The sequence below is a fragment of the Diorhabda carinulata genome, chromosome 7, assembly GCF_026250575.1.
Source record: "Diorhabda carinulata isolate Delta chromosome 7, icDioCari1.1, whole genome shotgun sequence".
In the NCBI taxonomy this organism is placed as follows: domain Eukaryota; kingdom Metazoa; phylum Arthropoda; class Insecta; order Coleoptera; family Chrysomelidae; genus Diorhabda; species Diorhabda carinulata.
In genome coordinates, this window is record NC_079466.1 from 13467671 (window position 1) to 13490657 (window position 22987).

At 30.3% G+C, this 22987-nt stretch overlaps 4 protein-coding genes and 1 long non-coding RNA gene across 10 annotated transcripts in view; 3 read left to right on the forward strand and 2 right to left on the reverse strand.

Moving 5' to 3' along the window:
• Positions 1–2238: 2238 nt before the first annotated feature.
• LOC130896578 (uncharacterized) lies at positions 2239–3350 on the reverse strand. Its single transcript, XM_057804760.1, has 3 exons — positions 3299–3350; positions 3043–3208; positions 2239–2989 (listed from the first exon to the last, which is right to left on the reverse strand). Exons 1-3 carry the CDS (start codon positions 3348–3350, stop codon positions 2380–2382), a joined length of 828 nt encoding a protein of 275 aa, XP_057660743.1. The 3' UTR covers positions 2239–2379.
• A 2541-nt stretch (positions 3351–5891) lies between these two features.
• Positions 5892–8676, reverse strand: LOC130896147 (syntaxin-17). 3 transcript variants are annotated; one of them, XM_057803972.1, is made up of 4 exons: positions 8188–8676; positions 7862–8057; positions 7383–7698; positions 5892–6195 (listed from the first exon to the last, which is right to left on the reverse strand). In XM_057803972.1, the coding sequence occupies exons 1-4, from the start codon at positions 8320–8322 to the stop codon at positions 6081–6083; spliced, it is 762 nt and encodes a 253-aa protein (XP_057659955.1). In that variant the 5' UTR covers positions 8323–8676; the 3' UTR covers positions 5892–6080. The 3 variants fall into 3 exon arrangements, with proteins under 3 accessions (XP_057659955.1, XP_057659954.1, XP_057659956.1); XM_057803971.1 differs by having other exon boundaries at positions 5892–6218; XM_057803973.1 differs by having other exon boundaries at positions 5892–6177; positions 8188–8551.
• Positions 8677–8704: 28 nt separating this feature from the next.
• LOC130896148 (serine/arginine repetitive matrix protein 1-like) lies at positions 8705–15196 on the forward strand. 4 transcript variants are annotated; one of them, XM_057803974.1, is made up of 9 exons: positions 8705–8978; positions 9084–9173; positions 9229–9351; positions 9407–9577; positions 10496–10974; positions 11032–11490; positions 11710–11904; positions 11979–13319; positions 13549–15196. In XM_057803974.1, the coding sequence occupies exons 1-9, from the start codon at positions 8967–8969 to the stop codon at positions 13562–13564; spliced, it is 2886 nt and encodes a 961-aa protein (XP_057659957.1). In that variant the 5' UTR covers positions 8705–8966; the 3' UTR covers positions 13565–15196. The 4 variants fall into 4 exon arrangements, with proteins under 4 accessions (XP_057659957.1, XP_057659959.1, XP_057659960.1 ...); XM_057803976.1 differs by having other exon boundaries at positions 9102–9173; XM_057803977.1 differs by having other exon boundaries at positions 8715–8978; positions 9102–9173; positions 11035–11490.
• Positions 15197–15750: 554 nt separating this feature from the next.
• On the forward strand, positions 15751–18390 carry LOC130896289 (uncharacterized). The gene is made up of 3 exons (XR_009059554.1): positions 15751–16159; positions 16258–16612; positions 16798–18390. It is a non-coding gene; the product is annotated as an uncharacterized LOC130896289 (long non-coding RNA).
• Positions 18391–19623: 1233 nt separating this feature from the next.
• Positions 19624–22987, forward strand: part of LOC130896709 (four and a half LIM domains protein 2) — a 111546-nt gene continuing 108182 nt past the window's right edge. Inside the window, exon 1 of the mRNA XM_057804978.1 lies at positions 19624–19960. Within this exon, the coding sequence (XP_057660961.1) occupies positions 19916–19960 (45 nt within the window). The 5' untranslated portion in view covers positions 19624–19915. The remainder of the gene's footprint in view (positions 19961–22987) is intronic.

A 22987-nucleotide genomic window follows, 5' to 3' on the forward strand; every position in this document is an offset into this window, starting at 1 on the left:
TAATTCTGCTTTAAAACTTGTTGAGGTTATGTCTATTTTATTTTTAAAAGTACCTTTTTGTTTGTTTGTACTTTGACTCTAATTTTCAGGTAATCAGAGGGAAAGTATTTGCTAGTATGAAAGGCAAAAGCTACAAGGTATCTATAGGTAGGTATATATGCCTTTGTTAATGTAATATTGAATTAATCCGGTAATAATTTTATTGTAGTGTTGGAAAAGATTGGTGACATTAAAGAAGCCACCTGCACTTGTCCCAGGGGTATAAAATGCCATCACATTGCGGCGTTGACACTTTTTGGGCATTACAATATATCTGTAACAGATAAAGCATGTGCATGGAAGGCACTACCTAAACCGAAGGTTGGGCCAGTGAAATCTGCAGAAGAGCTTTACCCACCAAAGCTCTATATCTCTTGAGGTGGGGTACCAGAATCATCAATCAACAGATTGAAGGAAGGGCTACATAGCTTTGGAAATACTGTAGGTTTTACCTGGCTATTAAACGAGGAATCAATAAATTTGGTGGAAAATGGATTTCTGGTAATTGAAGAAATAATTTCTTCCAAGGACTTTTTGGAGGCCACAGATAAACTAACTGTGTTGCTGATCAGCTAATAAAAGAAATCTTTGTCACCACCACTGAAAAATGGTACCTTGCAAGAAAATTTGAGTGAGTTTGTTCAACACGCTCTTAGGTGAATAATAAATCATAAATTTATTACATAGTTTAGTCATAGTTGTTATCAATAATTTGCTTATTGAGCCTCTAAGATTGATTTTTCAAAAATGGTATTTTATGTAGCATTTCCTTACTTTAGTTTAATTTAACATACATTTTTAATTATAATAAATTCATTATTTTTCCAGGTGAATACAATTTGGATGGTATCAAAGCAATCCAGTGGATGTAAAAGTCATGAAAAAGATGCTCTAGATCATTTGAAGCAGATTTATAATTTAAATGTTCGGCCAACTGGAGTATAGCTTACAAATTCAGGACTTCTTGGTGCTAGCCCTGATGGAATAATTGATGAAGAAGAAGCCATTGTAGAAGTGAAATGCCCATATTATTTCAGAAATGATCAGTTGTCCGAAAAATTGAGGAATTTTAATAAATATATAGTTTTTTATGACGATGAGGGTAACTTGATCTTAAATACAAGTCACAATTATTATCACCAAATTCAAGGAGCTTTACATATTTTAAAAAACAAAAAATGTTACTTGTGTATTTATACCTTGAAGGAAACAGTTGTGACTTACCAAAGTTGTTAGACAATTAAATAAAAATTTTTGACATGTTTTTCAATGTGATTTTAGGTTATTCTACAGTGTTAGCTGATTGAGTATACAGTTGGAAAAATCTTTAGTATTTATTTTAGACTGAAAAGCCACTCTATACAAATTTTTGTTTGCTGAGGATATCAGAAAATTATGTTTTTTTAATATAAAAGTACAATGCCATTTTGTCAATAAAGATTTTTGAAACAAACTTTAGCTATTTTAAATTGCTGTATTGAATACACTATAGTTGAGTGATTTTTTTTCTGTACACAAAACTTGTAAAATAAACTAAAACACTGCTTGAGGCTTAATAATTTATTTGATGATTGTAAAGACTGTAGTCTACTGATAAGAAATCAAATTGTATTTGTTTATGATTTACAGGCTTTTATTAAATTAGATAAACAGTATTATTATTACTTTTAACAATAATTGTATTATATCGAGTCATTTATAAATTAAGTAAAATCTAAATATACATTTTTAAAATAAAAATTTCTAAACTTTTTACAAAAAAAATGAATAAGGAAATTGCTATAATAAAAAATATTTAAAATTCAAAATTATAATATGTCATACTTTGGCTCAACTCCATACTGTTAATCAATTCAGTTCACATTAAACGGCATAACCTACAGTATAGATCCTATCAATAATACTCCTCAACTTCTTTAATTGGGGGATATTACAAGTTTGTGAGGGCTGCACACAGTTGAAAGATAATTGAAATTAGTGATATATAAAATGATGGAACTTGCTACAAAATATTTATAACACTTTATTCTCCTGATGGCCCGTGCTACATGAATTCTAGCCTTTGCAATTTGCTGAGTTTCATATTCTTCTGTAAACTGTGATTTGTTTAAAATTGAGGTATATTTAATGATACTCCTGCATGGAGAAGGTCCTTAATTAAGAAACCTTTATCTGCTAATATCAAATCTCCAGCCACCATCTGATCTAGAATCTTACTCTCCTTAACAATTTTTTTATCAGATGTATACCCTGGATAAGCCTTGCTAACAAAAGTGATTACACCATTTGGTACAACAACTGCCAACATTTTCTGTGTTTCAGTGTTGTCTATCTTTGATTTTACGTACTTGCTGGAACTGCTGAATAAATTTCGGTGCAATCCAAAATTATCCTACAATTTTTAAAATTTGTAAAAGCAATAGGGAGGTAGGCCTGATTCCGTTGTCTTGATGGTATAGTTTTCATCAAATTATTGAAAAGGACTTCATGTAGAGCATAAATCCACGTCATTATAATATTGGTCACTGCAGCTGTACTACAACTAAATCTAATACTCAAATCTTCATGTGAAAGATTAAGTTGATCAATTTTAGGAATGATCTGAACATTCCATCCAGAATATTTTAATTTAATGCTGTCCATTGGTTCAAAAAGAGCCATGAACAGCTCATTGGTTGGAATATCAGTATACATTAGTACATTATAATCTTTGTTCTTCACAATTTCATAGCTGAACCTTGTTGATAACTTTTCCAGCTTCTCAGTTAATTCAACCACTTGCTGTCGCAAAAAGTAATTCTCGGCATCTTGAAATGCAGATGACGGAATCAGGAGTAAAGCATCAAGTTTAATTTGAGTCACTTCATGATCTCGTTTTGAAGACCCTGGCAGTAGTTTGGTTGAAGGTCCTGGTAGTGGCTCGGACACAAGGTTTTTTACAGTTCGCTTCCTAAAAAATAGAGGTTTATTAGACTAATGGACTTTCTGCAACAAAATGCATACCTTTTTTCTGATGATTTTATATTTAACTTCTTCTGAATACTGAAATCAAATACAGTTGGCCCATTCTTTTTTACTTTATTTAAAAAGTGACCATCGCACACTTTTGCAAATTCACTTGGATCTCTATCTTTTCTTTTGTAAAAAAAAAAAAATTTAAAACATAAATCTTTGAAAAGTGAATGTTATCATTCTTTTACCTTATGAGAGAAATCCATCTATTCCTCTCTGTCCTTTTTTAAGAATCGAAAAAACTTACATGGATGCTTTGAACTGTAATGTTTACAGTCTGGAACAAAGCACAAACCCATTTTGAAGCAGTCCTAGATTTTAAAAACCTAAAAATTAACTTATTTATAGTCGAAAACTCATGACTATTAGTAGATGACAGAGATTAACAACAAAAATAAAATAGACATAACCTCAACAAGTTTTAAAGCAAAATTAATATGTTAAATTAACTCACCTGGGGAAAAACTAATAAAAAGCTCTTAAATACTACGTTCCTCCAACAAAATATTCAACTGAAAAGTCTTATTTTATCACATAAACCTCGAAAACACTAAATGAAAATTGCTCATGGGCATTTACCATTATTCACAAAATTGTTTGGAGTCTTTATAAGCTCCGCCCGTCTCTGTGACGTCAAGACTTAGGCTGTCTATTGTTTGTTGAAACCATTTTGTAATTTTTTTCCTAAAGGTATAAATCTATGTAAGTTGACTCTACATTCATTAAAATAATAGCGGAAACTTAGAAAAATAATTATATCATATGTATCAATTAATGATTTGTTAACTTGATATCGTCAAAACCAAGAACAACAAATTCTGACTCAATCGGTTGTACAATAAATTTGACAACCGTTTGGGATCAACAAAATAAACAGGTGATTAAGGAATGCTGAAAACAATAAATTAATTCGTTGTTGCGCTAAATTTAGTAACAGAATACACTAAGGAAAGTTTTTTTAGACACCCAGTATATATATATATATATATATATATATATATATATATATATATATATATACTCAATTATTAACAAGAAATTATAAAAATTGTCGAACTTACCTGAATCAAATCACTTTTAATAATTTTTTCAGGTAATATGTGTTATTGAATTTCTTAAAATTCACTTTCATACTATTGTTGATATTAACCTTGTTTACAAAAATGTAGTTTTTGGAATTAACGTTCACATTAATTAATTCCTTTATCAAACCTCTTTGTAACATCCCCTTTCATAAATAACCGATAAGAGTGTTTATCAGTCTTCCAACCTCCGCTTTATCAGTGGTAAAACGAGATTTGTATTTTATCTGCATAGAATATTCTTATATTTAAACGTATACAAAATAATATATTCATTTTGAAATATATGGCCTGAAAATCGTAATACGAAAATATTATTCTCAATGTAGCGGTTTGAGATTGTCCTCTCAGTGTTTTCTTATGCACTTTTCGTCAATTAATACTTCTCGAAGGTTTTATTTAAACATTTCCCGTGTCAAACTAATAATTATGGAAATTAAAAAAAAATAAAACTCTTGGGGGATTGTAATGAACTAGTTGGATGAAGTGGACTGTCGAGTTTGTCGTTCACTACAGCACCCAAGTAGATGTGTTGTTTTCTTCGACGAGGTTGCGGAATGAAGGACCAGTCGTAATTTTAAGTAACGTTTAATAAAAACACTTAAATACGACAATATTACACGTAAATCGATGTACAAAATAAGCAACAAGATAAATCAACAAGAATGTCCACAGTGATATATAGTTGATTACAAAAGATAGCGAAGTTTATATGTATATTTCTCCGGTTATACTTGAACGAAGTAACAGAAAATTGCACGTTTTATGTTGCGTCGTAACGCGAGAGATATTTTGATTATTCAGGTAAATCGTAATTTTGCCCGTTTGTAAGGTTAAGATTTTTTATGATTTGATAAGTGAGAGAGAATCGTTAAGTTGATTTAGATATAGTTCGTTAGTTTTAACGCGCACTGTATGTTTAGTTTCTGTTTACTGTGGATTCTTTTTTCTCACTGTTCTGTACTGTGTTACTTTCTGCTCTCTTACTGTCTCTTGCATGAATGTTAAATTTTATTTATATGGGCTAAAATGGGGGTTAAAAATATCCCAATATCGTGGTAATATTTTGTGTTAATTGCCGTGAAGCAATAAAAAGAATCTATATTTTTCAAGCAGATTTTTTGAAATTTCTCTTTTGTTTGTATAAGGGTTGACCAGATGAACTTGGAATAGTTTGTAAAAGTATAATGAAGGTTTTTAAAAGTTTTCAATAGTAATTGCTTTTGTGTTTATTTGAGAGAAAGTTATTAGTGACACTTTAGAAATTTAACGATTGGTCTCTTGCGGAGAGAGAGTTATTTATTAGGGGTTTAAAGGTACAAAGGACACTCGACATTTGTCATTGTCTAAAATTTCCTAAAATTGTGAAAGTCTTAACGATTATGGTATTTACCATATGTTGAATCGCAACAAAAACAATTGGGAAAATATTTTTCTTAGTGTAGTAATTTGAGATTGTTTTCTCAGTGTAATATGTTGCATTTTAGTCTGGATAAATTCTACCTGTTAAATTCATAATTTGTGAAATTAAAAAATTGTGATGAATGAAAATAAAACATTAGATACTTTTTTTGAAATATTTTATTGTGCAAATCAACATTTCAATGCAACTTGGCTAAAAAGTGGAAAGTTTTTCAAAATAAACACATTCTTAAATAATTTCTTATTATGTACATTTGTTTAAGAGGTGCATCAATGTGATAAAAAGGTCTCAGAACAAACTATCCAATACAAGTCATGATTAATTAAGATCAGAGAAACGACACAATAATTATATTTGATGAAAAATTGTTGTTATATAAAAATAAAACCCAATCTCAGTAATAAATAAACGTCTATCAACACAAAAGACACTGTCACATATCTTTTTTCCCCACATCCTCATCCTGACTCGACCCTTGTTCAATTCCTGGACATTCTTGATCCAAATGTTTCTTTTTGAACCATCTACCACCAGTGTAGCCAGCTATTGCGCAAGCTACCGCCGCCGCTCCTCCTACCTTTAGACCCGCTACGAGACCAATGGGGCCACCAATCATGCCACCTAAAAAAGCCCCTGTAACTGGATACGCTACAGCTTTTAATCTAGAAATCAAAAACCCTCAGTTAGGGTGGAATGTACCCCGGAGTCAAACTCGTGAAAAAGCGATGAAGAATGTTGTTCAAAAAAAGTTTATATATGAATTTGTAGTTCAAATAATGATATTTTCTTCTGTAATTCCAAACTATAAAGTCTTACGGAGATGTCTATACCAAAATTATTATAATAATTAATGTTGTTAACAAATATGAAGAAACTATTAACAAGTGTGGTTTATAAGATTCATGAAAAGTATTAAACCTGTTATAAAAATTATTTCTGTTCATTCCAGAGACTTTTTATAACTTTTTACTTCTTAGATATTTTTATATGCTTTTCGTGATAATTATCCAAGTTGTGTCATATTCGAAAAGCATTAACCTCTAAGAACAGTTCGATTGAGTGTAAGCCCTTAGCTCCCTGGTTAACTCCTGTCCTCTAACGGTCTCAAGTACAAGAAAAACGGTTCAGAAGGAAACTGATATATCGAGAATTCCTCAAATCTGTCTACTACAAGTTTGCAAAAAGCCAAAGAGATCAATAAGTGCTTTTTGTGTGTATTCAATAAAAAGAACATCAAATAATTGTGTGCAATATGTATAAACTGTGAGCTGTAGATTTATTTTTAGGTGAAGAAATTATGAAACTTTCATTTCATGTATTATAAGAAAGTGTTGAAACATTTGACACCTGTTTATTTGAGGGAACTTGTTTTTACGTGAAAAAATACATAATATAATTGTTAACCATGCTTTGGGATAAATATTTTATCTTTTTTGGGTTTTTGTAATTATTTAATCAATTTATAATTGATTCTATGAAGTTCTTCATCAGGCCAATAAAGACAATTAATTATTATTATTCATATATCTAATATATAATTCATAGAAAAGAGAACTAAAATCAAGAAAAATTATCACAAAAAAGCAAAAAAAAATTATACGGTGAACGGAAATCAAAAAGTTCAATAAGGGGAAACTAGACAATGTTCTAAAACTACAATTGATCCTAAATATTATTAAAAATGTAATAAAAGAAATTAAAACAAAATAAAATATAATGAATATGAACTTGACTGTTCAATATGTTGATTTGTGATTATTAAACATGTGTGTGTGTTATAACTTTGGAGTACATGCCCACCGTGATGTTAATACAAGTAAACTTACTTATGAGCTTTTGCCAAAGTCCTTGTTCCTTCAATAACATTCTGCTGTGTATTATCTACATCGTTTGATATTTGGTCCACTAAATCCGCCTGATTTACTACCATTTCATTCAGATTTTTGTAGATATCATTTAAATCTTGAACGTCTTTATGAATATTTTCAACTTTATTCAGTTGTTCTTCCCTTTGTTGCAATTTAATTTCTTCTATTGTTTGTTGCATTTGAATTTGGGAAGTTCCTTCTAAGGGTTCTAAGTTTTCTTTTTCTAATTCTACGTTTTGTCTTTCGATAACTTGATTAACGGTTTTTTCTAATTCTATAAATATATATATATATATATATATATATATATATATATATATATATATATATATATATATATATATATATATATATATATATATATAAACCTTATACTTTAAAAAATTAACTACGAAATTTTTAATAATAATAATTAGAAATAAAACTTGACTACGTACCTGTATAACCAGTAATCAAATTTAAAATTATTTTTCTCAATGATAATGTTTCCATATCAAATTTATCTAGATCTTCATCTTCCACTTGGGTCCTTAATGTATCTAACTCATACATTAAGTTTCTTAATTGTTTCACATTTCTTTTTTTCTCTTTTATTTCTTTTTCTAGCTGTTCGTAATTATTTAAAGCCAATAACTGAAAGTATTTGTTTTATAACAAACGATAAACAAAAACAATTTCACCAATATATGAGAAACTTAAAAATATTAATATTATAGATAAATACTAATTAAAATTATTGTTATTATTTACGATTTTATCTCACCTTTTTTATAGATGATTTATATTGTTGGTACACATTTTGATGATGAGGTATAACATCTTCTGTAAACTTTGCTAAAGGTACCTCAATTATTTTATACGGTTGTTTATTAATAACAAAATTTAGAGCATCTGCCATTGTTCAGTTTATATATTCATTATGTAAATAAATTTTTATTCAATATATTTAATAAACAAAGAATTTTACGCTTTAATCTCTAGAACTAAACTTTATGTTTTGACAAGATAATAGAATGTTTTTATATAACACCAATGTATAAAATAAGCTTCCTATAGCACGACAGTGCAAACATCATTATAGTTTAATATAAAAAATTAATAGTAAATTGTAATTACCATACTTTAATATGAAAATAATTATAATAAAATTATTAACCAGAGTTTCGTTGAGTTTTTAATTGCGTTTTTTCAAATTTACTTCGTTTATACTTATATAAAGCCATAAAGCTATATCATTAGTTCTTAAAAAAATATTTATGTTGGTACTACTAAAATTCAATTACTGAGTCAATTCGATGTGTGATCTCCGCCATTTTCTAAAGTGGCGTCAATGGAGACATTACATCCGAGGTAGAAAGTTGTATTTTTGAGATAATTTGATCATTTGTTTAGTGTATGGTTTAGTGCATACCGAAAAAAAGTCATTTTAAGAAGTAGTCCGAAAGGATGAAAGAACCTAATTAATAATTTTGCTTTATATACAAATGCGTTAAAAATTGTAGGTTCTAGGATTTTATTCAATAGATTTTAACGTGCTGCGACATGATGTATACGGTAAGTGAAAACTATAAATATATTCAACTTATTATACTTTTTATGAGAAAAATATTTAGTGAAAATTATTTTATTCTTTAAATGAATGGATATTTTTATATTAAGGGTACCAATACCGATCAGGATAACCGGTTCAGCGATAAGGAGAAAAAACTTCTTAGACAAATGAAATTCAATCCTTGTTTGAATCAACAGGTAAGTTATTAAGATAATATAATCGAAAGAATATTTTGAAATTCGTTGTTTGCAGGTGGATATGACCAAAATTAATCTGGAGGTTATTAAACCTTGGATTTCGGATAAGTTGACAGAAATGCTTAATGTAGATGATGATGTGGTTATTAATTTCGTTTATAATCAACTCGACGAAAAGGTAGGACGTTTTTATCTTTGCCAAATAATATGTATCTTACTTATGTATTTTTTAGTTTCCAGATCCGAAAAAAATGCAGATCAATCTAACAGGGTTTTTGCAAAGTAAACACGCAATGGAATTCATGGCAGAATTATGGGCGCTTCTTTTATCTGCGCAAGAAAACGCCTCTGGAATACCGGAATCTCTTATCAATTTGAAAAGAGAAGAATTAGCAAAATTAAAGGTATTTACATTTATTTATCTGTTGTCCTAATTTACTTTACTTAGTTCTCATGTTTATCTGCCCTTACAGGTGTAAGAAGTTAGTTTCTTTTTCTTAGAGTCTTTATTTCAAAATTATTCTCATTTCTTTCAGTCTTCTATTATTATTTAATTTCTTTTGTTTTCAATTGCTTTTGTTCTTCCAGGTCTTTTTTGGTCTTCCTCTATTTCTCTTTCTTACTGTTCTGGCTTCTAGCATTCTTTCTTCACTCTTCCTTTCCACGTTTTGATTTTCTTCTGTGCACTGCTCGGTAGATTTTGTATTTTATATTTGCCTGTATTTTTCATGTTTGATGTGGTCTAATCTAGTCTTAGTTTCAATTATCAGAGTTATTTAAATGCTACAACCCTGTAGAGGAAATTTAATTTCCTTTGTGCAGGTTTTGATTAACAAAAGTAAAAAAAAATGAAAAACATTTTGGTAAACACCGAAATAGGTTGCAATGTCAATATTTTTCTTATTTTAAAACTTCATTTTTAACCAGAAGGGGCAATTTAGCAACAAGAAGAAAAAATATATTTATTTGATCTAAAATGCTTCATTCTCATTCTCTCGAAGTATGAGAGACTTCCAAACTCTAGAGCATTACATCTGGGAAGTATGAAAGACGAAGATTTCTTGCAGCAACAGCCATATCACATCCTGAATTTTCTGGAAGTATTGATATTAGATCAGTTATAAACACCCCAGTGCTGTAGAAAGAAAAGGGGCCATGATAGAAAAATGCTATGGGTACAACATTGGAATTGCAAACTGTATAACTTTTTTTAATCTCTGCCTTTTGTATTTGATTCTTGTCGTGTAGTTCATCTGCAAGGGTTTTTAGGGATTTTATTGTTATCAAGTTGACTACCACTTTTTTAACAAATAAATTTTCAGTTAAAGGAGGAAAAAGATCAAGAAAAAGAACGAGATAGGGACAAGGCAGATAAGGATCGAAAATATCGTGACAGATCGAGATCCAGACGTTCGAGATCCCGATCGAGAAATCGTAAAAGTTCCAGAGACAGAGACCGTTCGGGTCGCAACAAGGATAAGAAATCCAAAAGTAGGGATCGCAAGTCGCGTAGTCGAGACCGAAAATCTCGCAGTTTGGACAAGAAATCGAGAAGTAGGGAAAGAAAATCGAGAAGTCGAGATAGGAAATCGAGAAGCAGAAGCGGCGATCAAATACCGAGAAAGAAATCGACTAGTAGATCAAGAGAGAGGATACAAAAATCTAGAAGTAGAGACGGTTTAACTAGAAGCAGATCTCCTTCGTTGAATAAGGAAGATACATCGAGGAAAAACGGTAATGCCAGTCCGGATGCCGTAATGAACGGTAGAGACGATTCCGAACCTTTAGACAAACAATCTAGGTATGTATTAACATTCTAATTTTTATTAAAATTTCATATTTCTATTGATTTAAACAGCAGCTCGACTACCACTCTTCCGGTATCCAAACTACAAGCCAAGTTGATGTCCCTAGCCGAAAACAAGAAAGTATCCCGTTCGAGATCGAGAACCAGGAGTAGAACTCGTTCGAAATCACGCAGTCGACCGCCACGTTCGAAATCGAGATCTAAATCCAGATCATCGAGTCGTTCTTTCAAAGGTAGAAGATCAAGATCGGCGTCGAAAGGTCCTAAAGAAAAGAGAAGATCGAGATCGAGTTCAGGATCTAAAGAAAATTTCGAAATTAGGAAGAAGGAAGACAGCGTACAGAAGAAGAGACATTATAGATCGAATAAGGATAGTTCCGATAGCGAAGTTGACGCTAAAAGGAAAAGATCCAGATCTAAATCTCCCAGGAGGAAGGACAGTCCGAGAATTAAGAAGAGGAGTACGTCTAGGAGGCGGTCTGTTAGTAGACGAAGGAGTTTATCCAGAAGGTGGGCTTTTTTGTATATTTTTTTTTTTTATTAAAAATGGTTATCTTAATGCATGATTGAAACCGGGAGCTGTTTAATTTCATGTTTGTCATTATATCTAACATTTCAGGTTGTTTCACGAAGAAATTTTATTTTTCTTGTTTGAGTTTTCCTTATTATAATCAATATTATAGTTTATTTTATAAATCCTTCAAATTACAGATAGATTTTTACTTCCAGACGAAGTCCTTCCCGAGGTAGAAGAAGTCCCAGTAGAGATAGAAGAAGACGCAGTCCTTCGAGACGTATAAGTCCCCGAAGGGCACCGGGACCTAGACGAAGTTACAGCCGTAGAAGTAGAAGTCGTCGTAGAGCTACAAGTAGACCAAGGAGAAATAGTCCTAGAAGGCGATCTAGAAGTCTCAGTAGAAACAGGTCGGTAAATCACCATCCTTAAAAGAATTACATTCAAATATAATAATTTATTTATATAAAAAAATAATTTGTAGGTTCAGACGTAGTAGAAGTCGAAATAGGAATACCTATCGAAGACCTCCATCGAGAGACAGAAGATTGTCCAGGGACCGTGATCGAAGATCTCGATCTAGGAAACGATCTCGTGATCGAACTAGCGTTAGAAGAAGATCCCCACCTCGAGAACGAGACAGATCAAGACCAGAAAGACCGAGTCCTAGTCCACAAAAGAGAGACGACAGAAGAATGGATAGTCGCAATCAAAGACCTCAAAGAAAGGACGAAAGAGCCCCAGAACCGCCACCGAGAAAAGTAGAAGAAGCTAGAAGAAGAATAGAAGAAGAGATACACCGTCACGAGAAAAAAGAACGAGAAGAAGGTGAGAAGAGGAGAAAAGCAGAAGCTGCCGCAGCCGCCGCAGCAGAAGCCGCGAGAATGAAAGAAAAGGATCGAGAAAAGGAAAGGAAGAAATCTAGAAGCGTCAGCCCCGAAGAGAATTATCCTATACCGCCGCACGGACCGCCGAGGTATTCCAGAAGTTTATCAAGAACCCCATCGCCTTTCATCAAAGCACACGAATTTCCACCGAAAACAGGTAAAGCTATCAGCGGTAAAGAAGACAAGAAGAAATCTCACAAAGAAAAAATCGAATTGAAATCGAAGAAAATCGTCAAGAAACCGCCCAAGAGTGAAACGGAATCGTCCAGCGAATCCGATAGCGAAGAAGAAATCAGAAAGGACAAGAGAAAAGTAAAAGTGAAGAAACGTTCCAAGAGAAGGGCGTCTAGTAGCAGCGAAAGCGAAGACGAACGCTCTTCTAGGGAAATGGAAATAAAAAAGAAGAAGGATAAGAAGAGACGCGACAGTAGCGAAGAAAAATCTTCAAAGAAACGTCATCAGAGTTCCGATTCCGAAGAAGATAAGAAATTAAAGAAGAAACGTCGATCGGCGAGCTCGGAAAAACCGAAGAAATCATCAAAGAAGGATTCCAGCGATAGCGACGTACCGAAAAAAAAGAAACGACAAGACAGCTCCGACGATTCCGATAAGGAAAGATCAAAGAGACACAAGAAAGAAAAGGACAACAGTTCATCGGACAGCGACGACGATTCGACCAAAAAGAAGAAACACAAAAAAAAGGTATCGAAATCGGGAAGCGATTCCGAAGACGAAATAGAAATTAAGAAAAAGAAGAGGGACAAGAAACACAAGAAGAAGAAGAAGCATTCTAAGAAACACAAAAAACACAAGAAGAAGAAACAGGACAGCGACGATTCGGACAACAGCGAATCCGAAGTCGTGAACGAAGATGAGAAAAAGTTGAGGGAAAAAGCATTGAAATCGATGAAGAGGCAAAATTCTAGCGATAAGTCTGAGTAAGTTTCATTAAAAATATAGATTAACAGAAAAATGAAAAAAAAAAAAACATAATGTATATTTATAATTGGTAAAAACATTTAATTTAATCAACTGTACGTTGTGTCAATTGAATTAATTGAATGATATAATAATAATATATAAATAAACGGTTTGTGTATCGTGAAAAGTCTTTTTCTTCTTCTACTTTTGTTTTGGTTATTAATGTGTGTATGTATGTACCAATAGGCAGGTTGTTGGCTGAGGACTATATCGTCTGAGCACCTGCCACATATCCAGAACGTATTGTCCAGCCGATCCAAATATTCCCCCCGTTTATTTTCAACGAAAAAAAACGGTTCCAGCTCCGAATCAGGAATCGATAATAATCAACGGTAACGTATATATTATACATTTTTACTCTACTGGTTATTTATTTATTTAATCAACGGGGATTCCCCTAAATTGTGTTTATTTTAAATATATTTAACACCCAACAGGAATGGTCGAAATCTTGCAGACAAGCAAAAAAAATTCCTTTCTAAAGCCAGCCACACACTGAGACCAAGTGACTCGAATTTTTTTATTTAATCGTTGTTTGAGGTAGCAAATTTTCTTTTTCATCGTTTTTCCTTCATATTTCTTCTTTGATTATCATTTGTCGTTTTGCTAAGTGACCTTTTTTCCCAGAAATCAATTTTTTACATAATTTTCAAAGTTTTTTTCAACTGAACGTGTGTGACCGCCCTAACTGTACCACATCACTGTTGATTTAACTTTTTTTCCAGAAATTATTTTTATAAAATTTTCCTAATTGTTATAATTGAACGTGTGTCGCACTGCACCATATTACAGTAGTTTCAACTGTTTTTCTCTCTTTGAAATCACTTTTCCATAGTTTTTCTAACTGAACGTGTATGACCGGCTTAGCTGAACCACTACACCGAGGCTACGTTTTTTCCATAAAAATCGATGTTGGTACAAAAATTTTTGTTTTTTGACTGGACTACTAAACGATCGTGTGTGATCAATCCAACTGTACTAAAAAGTCAAGGCTTCAATGTTGATATTAAATATTTCCTTATTTAACTAAACGTGTGTGGTTACCTTAACTGTACCACATCGCCGAAGTTTCAATTTTTCCCCCACAAATCAATGTTTATATAAAATTTCTACAGTTTTTCTAACTGAATGTGTGTGGCGGGTCTAAGTAAGCCAGAAAACCACAGATTCAACTTAGTTTTTCTCATAAATGAATCAACGTGTGAGCCTAACTGTACCACAAAACCGTGGTTTTCTTCAACCGAACATGTGTGGTTACCCTAACTGAACGACACTCCAGAAATCAATTTTTTTTTATAAAACTTTTACGCTTCTCTAACTGAACGTATGTGGCTAGACTAACTACCAGAAAACCGTGAATTCAATCTCGTTTTTTTTTCAAACATCAAAATTTTTACGTTTTTTTTTTATCTGAACGTGTGTGGCCAGCCTAACTACCATAAAACCGTGATTTCAACTTCATTTTTTTTTCCTAAAAGTGACCATACACTGAACGTGTGTGGTCACCCTAACTATACGACAACACAATTTTCAAGTTTTTCTAAATTGACGTTTCTTACCGCTCTATCTGTACTACATCATTATGGATTGAACTGTTTTTTTATTACAAAAATCAATATTAATATTAAATTATTCCTTTTTTGGGTGAGTGGATTTGAATTTTTCCCAGGAATGATATTTTTATCGATATTTTCAAAGTAAACGTGTGTGGTCTGCCTAACCATACTTCAAATTTCAACCATGGTAAGTTTCTAACCTGATTTTATGTGCGTCTTAAATAAGTCGCATTAACATCGATAATAAGATGTTGGAAAAATAAAATCATTTCAAAAAGTATCTTTTGTTTTATTTTCGTTCCCAGTATTTTTTAATTTTCCCAAATTATAAATTTGACTTTAGGAATATTCGAGCAAAACCTTCGAGAAGCATTAATTGACGGAAAGTGCAACAGAATACACTGAGATAACAAGCTCAAATTACTACATTAAGAAAAATCATTTCATATAACTAATATAAATTTATATAGGGTAGAAAAAAAATATTTGGTATACGTTCGATCATAAAAATGATGTATTATGTACTTAAAATACTCTTTTTTTTTATTGATAAGAATTAATATGAACATTAATTAAAAAATGCATTCCTGTCATTGATAAAAGTGGTGAATTTTGTTGATTTATTTAAAAATTATATAATGTCTGGAAAAAAATATTAAATTTGAAAATCAGATTTAATCGATTTTCTAAAGTTCACTTTGTATTTCAGTTTCTTACTTACAATTTATTATATATAAAAAACTTTTCTTAGTGTATTATGTTTTGTCATTTCCATCTAAAAATTACGCACGCTAGTGGATTGTCACATTTCTTAGTAAATACCAAACTAAATACAAATTTAATTATTAAAGATACAAAATATAGGAGGTGATAACTAGAGGAATATATTCTATCATCTGCACATGCGAATAAATTATAACATAACCTAACTTTAAATTCGGTTTTGATTTTTTGAATACTTTTCACTTTTCTCAAACTACTCTGAATCTGAATCTTTTTTGTCCTAATTTTAAGATGCCGGTATTGTGTTTTGAATGTGAGAAATTTTTTTTTACACAGTTTAACTTAAACATTTAAGAAACATTCATGATAAATCATCCAAATGGATTGAATATGGAAGTGCAACAAAATATATGTGTGTGGAATGCAGTCTCTTTTTTAAATTCAATGGAGACTTGAGAAGTCATCTGGAGCACAAACACAATTTTAAAAATAATATAGTACATTTACAAGTTTTGATGGTGAGTATAAAATAATTTTTATTAGATTTAGGAAGACACTTGTTTCCTGAATAAATTCAGTGTTAACGGAGGGATTTAATTATTTTTTTTTTTTTGAGAATTCAACCAATGGCTTTGTGAAGAACAAAAAGTCAACAATGTCCAGTATATCCGAAATTCTGGGAAAAAAGTTCAGAGCAATTATGAACATGTTTATTTTGAATGCAAACGCTTCTACAAGAAACAAAATTTAGTATCATTTCAAAAAAGGAAACGGAACCTAAAGTCACAGGGATCTTGCAAGTTAAATGAATCATTTGTCGTCAAAAGAAACCTAGAGTCAGACCATTGTGATATTACATATTATAAATCACATTATTTACATTGATCAGATGAAATACAACATTTACAAATTCTAAAAAGTGATAAGGAGATGATTGCTTCCAAACTAATTTTAGGGGTTCCATCTAAAGGGTAAGTACCTAAAACTCCAATATCAAGTACTTCTGTGAAAACAAAATAATTCTCTCTTGTATCAACTAAACAAAAAAAAATTAAAATTTATCACTTCAAGGGTTTCAACAAAGCAATTCAGTACACATGTTAGTCTTAATTATAATATGTTCATTTTCAGGATTTTGATTTTTAATTTATTTTAGGATATATAAGAAATATTCAGCGGGCATATAATATGGATCTGAAAGATGGATTATACCACAAAGATGATGCGACCAGTGTTAATATTTGGGTCAAACAATGTGCTGAAGCTTAGGATAATCCAGTGCTTTTTTACAAACAGCAAGGACAGTCAATTGAGAACTTTGAACCAAGTGACTTTTGTTTGATAATAATGACTGGTGTTCAGAGAAGTATTTTAAAAGAGTTGGGAGTCAAGTTATCACAATAGATGGATCACATGGGCTTAATGCCTATGACTTTGAACTTACGACTTTGTTGACATTAGATGAGTTTAGACAGGGTTATTCAGTTGCTTTTATGTTCACAAATTGTAAAGATACTTCTGTTTATCAGTTTTTTTCTCTAAAGTGAAAGACGTTGTTGGTCTGATTAAAAATACAGTTTTCATGTCTGATATCACTCATACATACTATATGGCTTGATGCCAAATAATGGGACCACCAAAACATAGACTATTATGTTAGCATAGCAGACAAACCTCGCAACAATAAATAATTCTGAGAAAAAATCTTGGTATATAAAACACTTATACATATATAGACTATATCGGACACTGAAGTATTTCAAAAAAAAGTTATAGAACTCACTCAGACTCTCATAGAAGATCAAGATACAAAAAAATTGGTGATTATTTGGAAAAATAATATATACCAATATCTGAGCAGTGGGCTTATTGCTACAGAAGTGGATGCGGTTTGAACACTAACATGCAATTGGAGAGCTTCCATAAAACCATTAAATATCATTACTTAGCTGGAAAAAAAGATAAAAATATTGGATAAATCAAATCATCAGTTAATGTCTTACTTACGGGACAAATCAGTGGACAGAATAATTGAAAAAGGGAACGAACTTGAAAAACAACACAATATCCAGACACAGAATTGCTCTTACATCGAAGTTCAATTTAATGCAAAAGGATTTATTCACTTGATCTTTGAAAAATGACAGTAATGAATACATTATTACTAAACAATCGGAAAATAATAATGTGTGTTGGTCTATAAAATACCCTTTTTGTAATATATGTATACACACATTCAAGTGTAGCTGCATTGATTTTTGCATAAGAACAACTATATGCAAGCATATCCACTACGTAGCTATAAACAGTGTGCAGCAAAATAATAATAATATACCACTGGTCACCAGCCAGATCATATATAATGAAAATACTAAAAAAGTTCAGGATTTGAAATCACAGTTGTTGTTAAGAAAGAAAGCATTAAGGAAAAAATAAAAAGTAATATTTTTGAAATGCTGCAAATGCTCGATTGTCAAAATTTTAAGATGAACAAATCTTAGAGATCTCTGGTTACAGCATACTAAAACATGCCTGGCTTTATGCTCTGTAGACGATGAAAATAAAAATAAATTCCTGGTAAAGGAGAGAAATATGAAACAACCAGCTAATACAAATATCACAAAACAGAAGTCGTTCCATTCAACTAAGAAGAAAAGTAACCAAAAGAAGTCTGCATATTCGAAAGCTTCTAAGGAGGACTTTAAAATATTAGAATTTGTTAACTTACATCTAGCCAAGTCAAACACTGCAGAAAATGATCATCATTATTGTTATATATATATATATATATATATATATATATATATATATATATATATATATATATATATATATGTATGTATGTATGTATGGATATCGATATTTATATTAAAATTTTTCTTTCAAATGAACTGACTTTGTTTTGGAAGCGAGGGTTTTAAATTAATTTAAACCAACTACCTCTTGGAATCTCAATATATACATTTATTTGTCCTAATATACCTATAACGGAAAGCATGATGCACAATTTAGCATCATATAAGTAGCCCCTCGTATAAATTCATTACAAAAGTTGACCGATGTCTCCGACCGACCTCGTAGCAAGAAAATTCATGCGCAAATAATGGAATATATTCCTCTAGTTATTGCCTCCTCAAAATAGTCGTCCTAGAAGATCTCAAATTATTCAATTTGGCATGTAAATGTGCAGAAGAATGTGTCTGACCTCAGTAAGCCCACAGCCATCGCAAATTATATTAAACAATTTGTTAATGTCTTAAACATGTATAATTAGCACTATTCTAAGATTTAGATAAGTTCAATAACAGTAAATTGAAAAAAATGGGTTACTTTTTAATATTTACAATTTAGTGTCAATTGTAGCCCGTGAATAAAATATAATTAAAATGTAATTCATTTTAATGTAAATCATTGCTCGTCTATCAAGGGTAATTAATCATATTACGTTGGTAGTCTTGTGGCATTGTCTTCAGTGTTGTAAAATTTATTGTTTTATTTACATTATATAAATAATTTATTACTTTTTTGAGAATAATTAGAAAAAGTATTCAATCAATTAGATTATCATATTTTAGAGTTATCTACTAATTATTAGATGAACATAATTTTAATTTACTTTAAAAATATGATTTTCGTGAGATTTTAGTTTATACTAGTCATATTTTTTGTATTAAATGTGTTTTTGAGCAGTTTATTGATAAAATTCCCAAAATTTACTATATAATTTTTTACCACTTTCTAAAATCCTTCGCAATAAAGGAACATTTGATAATTATCTATTGCACCTACTATATTTGTCACATGGTTAACCCTTGACCTTGAACGATATTTGATAATCCCTTTATCAATTACATAGGTATTCCGTTTATAATAAATAATTAATAAGTTGTGGTAGATTTTAAAAGTGAAATTTCATCAATATAAACAAAATTGCATTGAAATTCAAGTCCTGATCTGCTTGTTGACATTGAATTCTTACGTGACGATGGTTGCCTAAGGTAAGGGGCATGAACACGTACAATTTCCTACCTAAAAAGGAATAACAGGGAAATATTGATCATCTTTCACTGTTCACATAAAACAATCAGTGCTTTAGAATAATGTTTTATGGTAGGTTCTTTTCCGTTCAGTTCTAACCTCTAAATATGATTATTTAAAAATGTTGACTGAAAACTTCGCGTATTCCTAACATGTGATTAAATTGTTTGTCGTTGTTTTGTTTTAAAGCTGTGTTTTCTATGTGCCGTTCACTTGTTTTTGTTAATTATTGAATAATGATTGTAACAACAAGGACACCGCACGAGTGTTTTTCTGTCGATGTAAGTAATACTTCAATTATAATATCGATTTTATTTTCACACTTTTTATTCATATAAATAGCTTCACAACCCATTAGTATTAATTGATACACATATTGTGTTAAATTCTTCGTATATGAGTAATCTTGAGGTCATACACAAGTAATATAACGCAAAGAAATACGTCATATTCAACTTTCAATACTAATAAATAAGTTTTTTTTTTGAAAACTTAAACATCAGTATTATAATTCTAAAACTTAACGAGTGATATTTTCTTATTGAATTTTGTTATACAGTCCTAGATTTTGTCTAATTTCAGTGCAGTTTTTTTACCAACTTGTTGAATATATATTTATAAATACAAATAAAAATTTAAAGCTTCTCCCAGTAGATTTATTGATATAAAGTTAATACTATATGCGAATGAAGTAATTACATTTCATTTGCACTTTTAGCTTGTGTATGATTATTCAAAAGAATGATGTCATTGTCTAAAAATACCTACTACCTGTTTATGCAACAATTTAATATAAAAAAATATTTGTCAGCGTTTATGAACTAGATTTGTTATAAAACGCTGTATTTATATTTATTAAAAATAATTTGTTGATTGGGGTATATTTTATTCCAGTGACGGCGGCGTCATTGTTTGATAATTACTCATAAAACACGATAAGTTAAATATTTAGGTACCCCCAGTACCACGTCATTGCAAATTAATACTTTATAATCTATTTTTATTTTTTTTCGGATTAATGACTTGTAGGTATCTAAAAAACTAATAAGGTTAGTATTTTAATCTTCATTGATAAGAAATCTATACAAATATTGAAAAAACTGGTATTAAATAAAAAAATAAGAATAAGATAAAGTATTTATTAAAAAAGTTTGGATCTATCTTTCGATAATTTCAAGAGGTAATTGACAAATTTATTTAAAATAATTGATTAAAAATAAAATAATAAATATATGAAAAAATATTAATGATAATGTTTGGTAAATACGTGACTTTGAATACATGTATAATTCAACTTCACTATAATTATTATACTAGTCACGTTTAAAGACGTTTAGGTGGTATATGTCAACATCAATTAAAGTAAAATAAAAATATCAATTAATTATACGCCCTGTTGGGAAAATTGATTAAAATGACACGTAAAAAACAAAAATAAAGTTTACTTTCAATTTTTAGCGTAATCTGTTTAGTCTTTTTGAAATTTTTTATGTTAATTCTAGTAAAACCTGATTTAATGACTCATACAGAAATAAAATTTTTTTTGTATTATCTGGGAGGCACGTTTATCCATATGGTAATCAAAAACACTTTTTTTTTACAAGCTATTATAGTTTACAGCTTAAATAACGTACAGAGTCGTTGAAACTAGGAAATCTTACTAGTATATCATTATAGAAGTAAATTTAGCATACCTAATATGCCATTAACGGATTCGTAAATAATGAAATTTACCGTAACCTAAATTAAATTCAAAAGTCGTAAATTTTGACTTTTTTATTTAACCATAAACTTTATGTGTAAAGTTATAAAAGATCCTTAACTTGAAAGTCTCTTATCTGTTTATCTGTCAATGAAAAAGCTGCTTGGAATTCACTAAAAAAGGTTATCGAAGAGTTTTCTGGAAATTAATAAGTGAAAACTATGATAATTTGACGGACTTATTAAACAAATTTCAACAGATAGGAGTGAATATGTCATTAAAGACTCATTTCCTTTATTTTCTTCCTGGAGACTTAGGAATTATGAGTAACAAATAGGAGAAGCGTTTTGATTAACATTCAAATATTTTTGAAAAACTTGGAGGATTTTGAAATTGAAACATATTATTTGTCGATATTAAGACAAACTGTACAAAAAAAAAACTATAAAAGAAGATCAAAATTTGCCTTTTTTTGTCCTCCGTAGTTAATTAGTAACTTAATAAAAAATAATTGATAATTCTTTATATTATAACAACAATCAATATGTTACTGCAACTCAAATAAACATGGCAACATTGTATTACAAGTTTCTCGAAATGGAGTCTATAAATTAAATAATTTTTATAAAATTATTTGATATTGTCTTTTCAATACCACACTGTATGATTTTGTTTTGTTTTTTACAATCATTACTAACTCTGATTTTTCATTGACAAATTTCGTCGAATATTTTCCAAAATTAACTATTATTTAAGTACTTATCAATTCTTATAATGAATAACAAGGCGCGCATCTCTAAAATAGTATAAATGATGTCATTCGCCAATAACTACTTAAAACTGTTTATGGTGTTGGAAGTCCATAAACCGCAAAGGAATTCCGTACAAACGCAAGCTATTCAATTTCGAAATGAAAAACATTTTTGTTGTCATTTTTAGAAGCGTTTTTTTAATATAATCGTTTAATTAAAACAGTAACATGTACGAGGGCGTGTCTCTAAATAACAACGATATACAGTCTTCCAAATCACCAAGGTCACGTTTTCTGTAACATATTTAGTTGTTTTAAGATGTAAGATAAAGTTACCGGTGCCTTGGAATAACTGTCAACAATTAATATACGTCGCTCTGTAGTTAAAAAACATTACAGATTTTATATTTTGTGCATATCTTGTCGGTTATAAGACATCAATGTTGTTGGATATCGAGAATCAAACGAATTGCGACCTTGATTCATCTTACTGACATCGTTTTTAATCTAAAGCATCTGATCAAAAAATTAAACAGTCTAAACTACTAATATACCATTATTACGCATATATTTTAACATAAGGATGTGATCTTCTATTTGCACCTCCACCAAAATTGCAAATTTTAGTGAGAAAAGCATTAGTGTAACCAGTGGCGTATCAATAGGGATAGAATACAAACTACTAGATTTATAATAATTTAATATACGAATAAAATTATATGAAACTTTTAAATAAGTTTTCGTGGTACTATTTGATTAAAAATTGAAAAATTCAAGTTGTTAGCATTTTTTCACCAAAAATTTGCTTCAAAATTATTGAATTTTAAGTAACGTCCCTGAATGGAGCCCGTAATA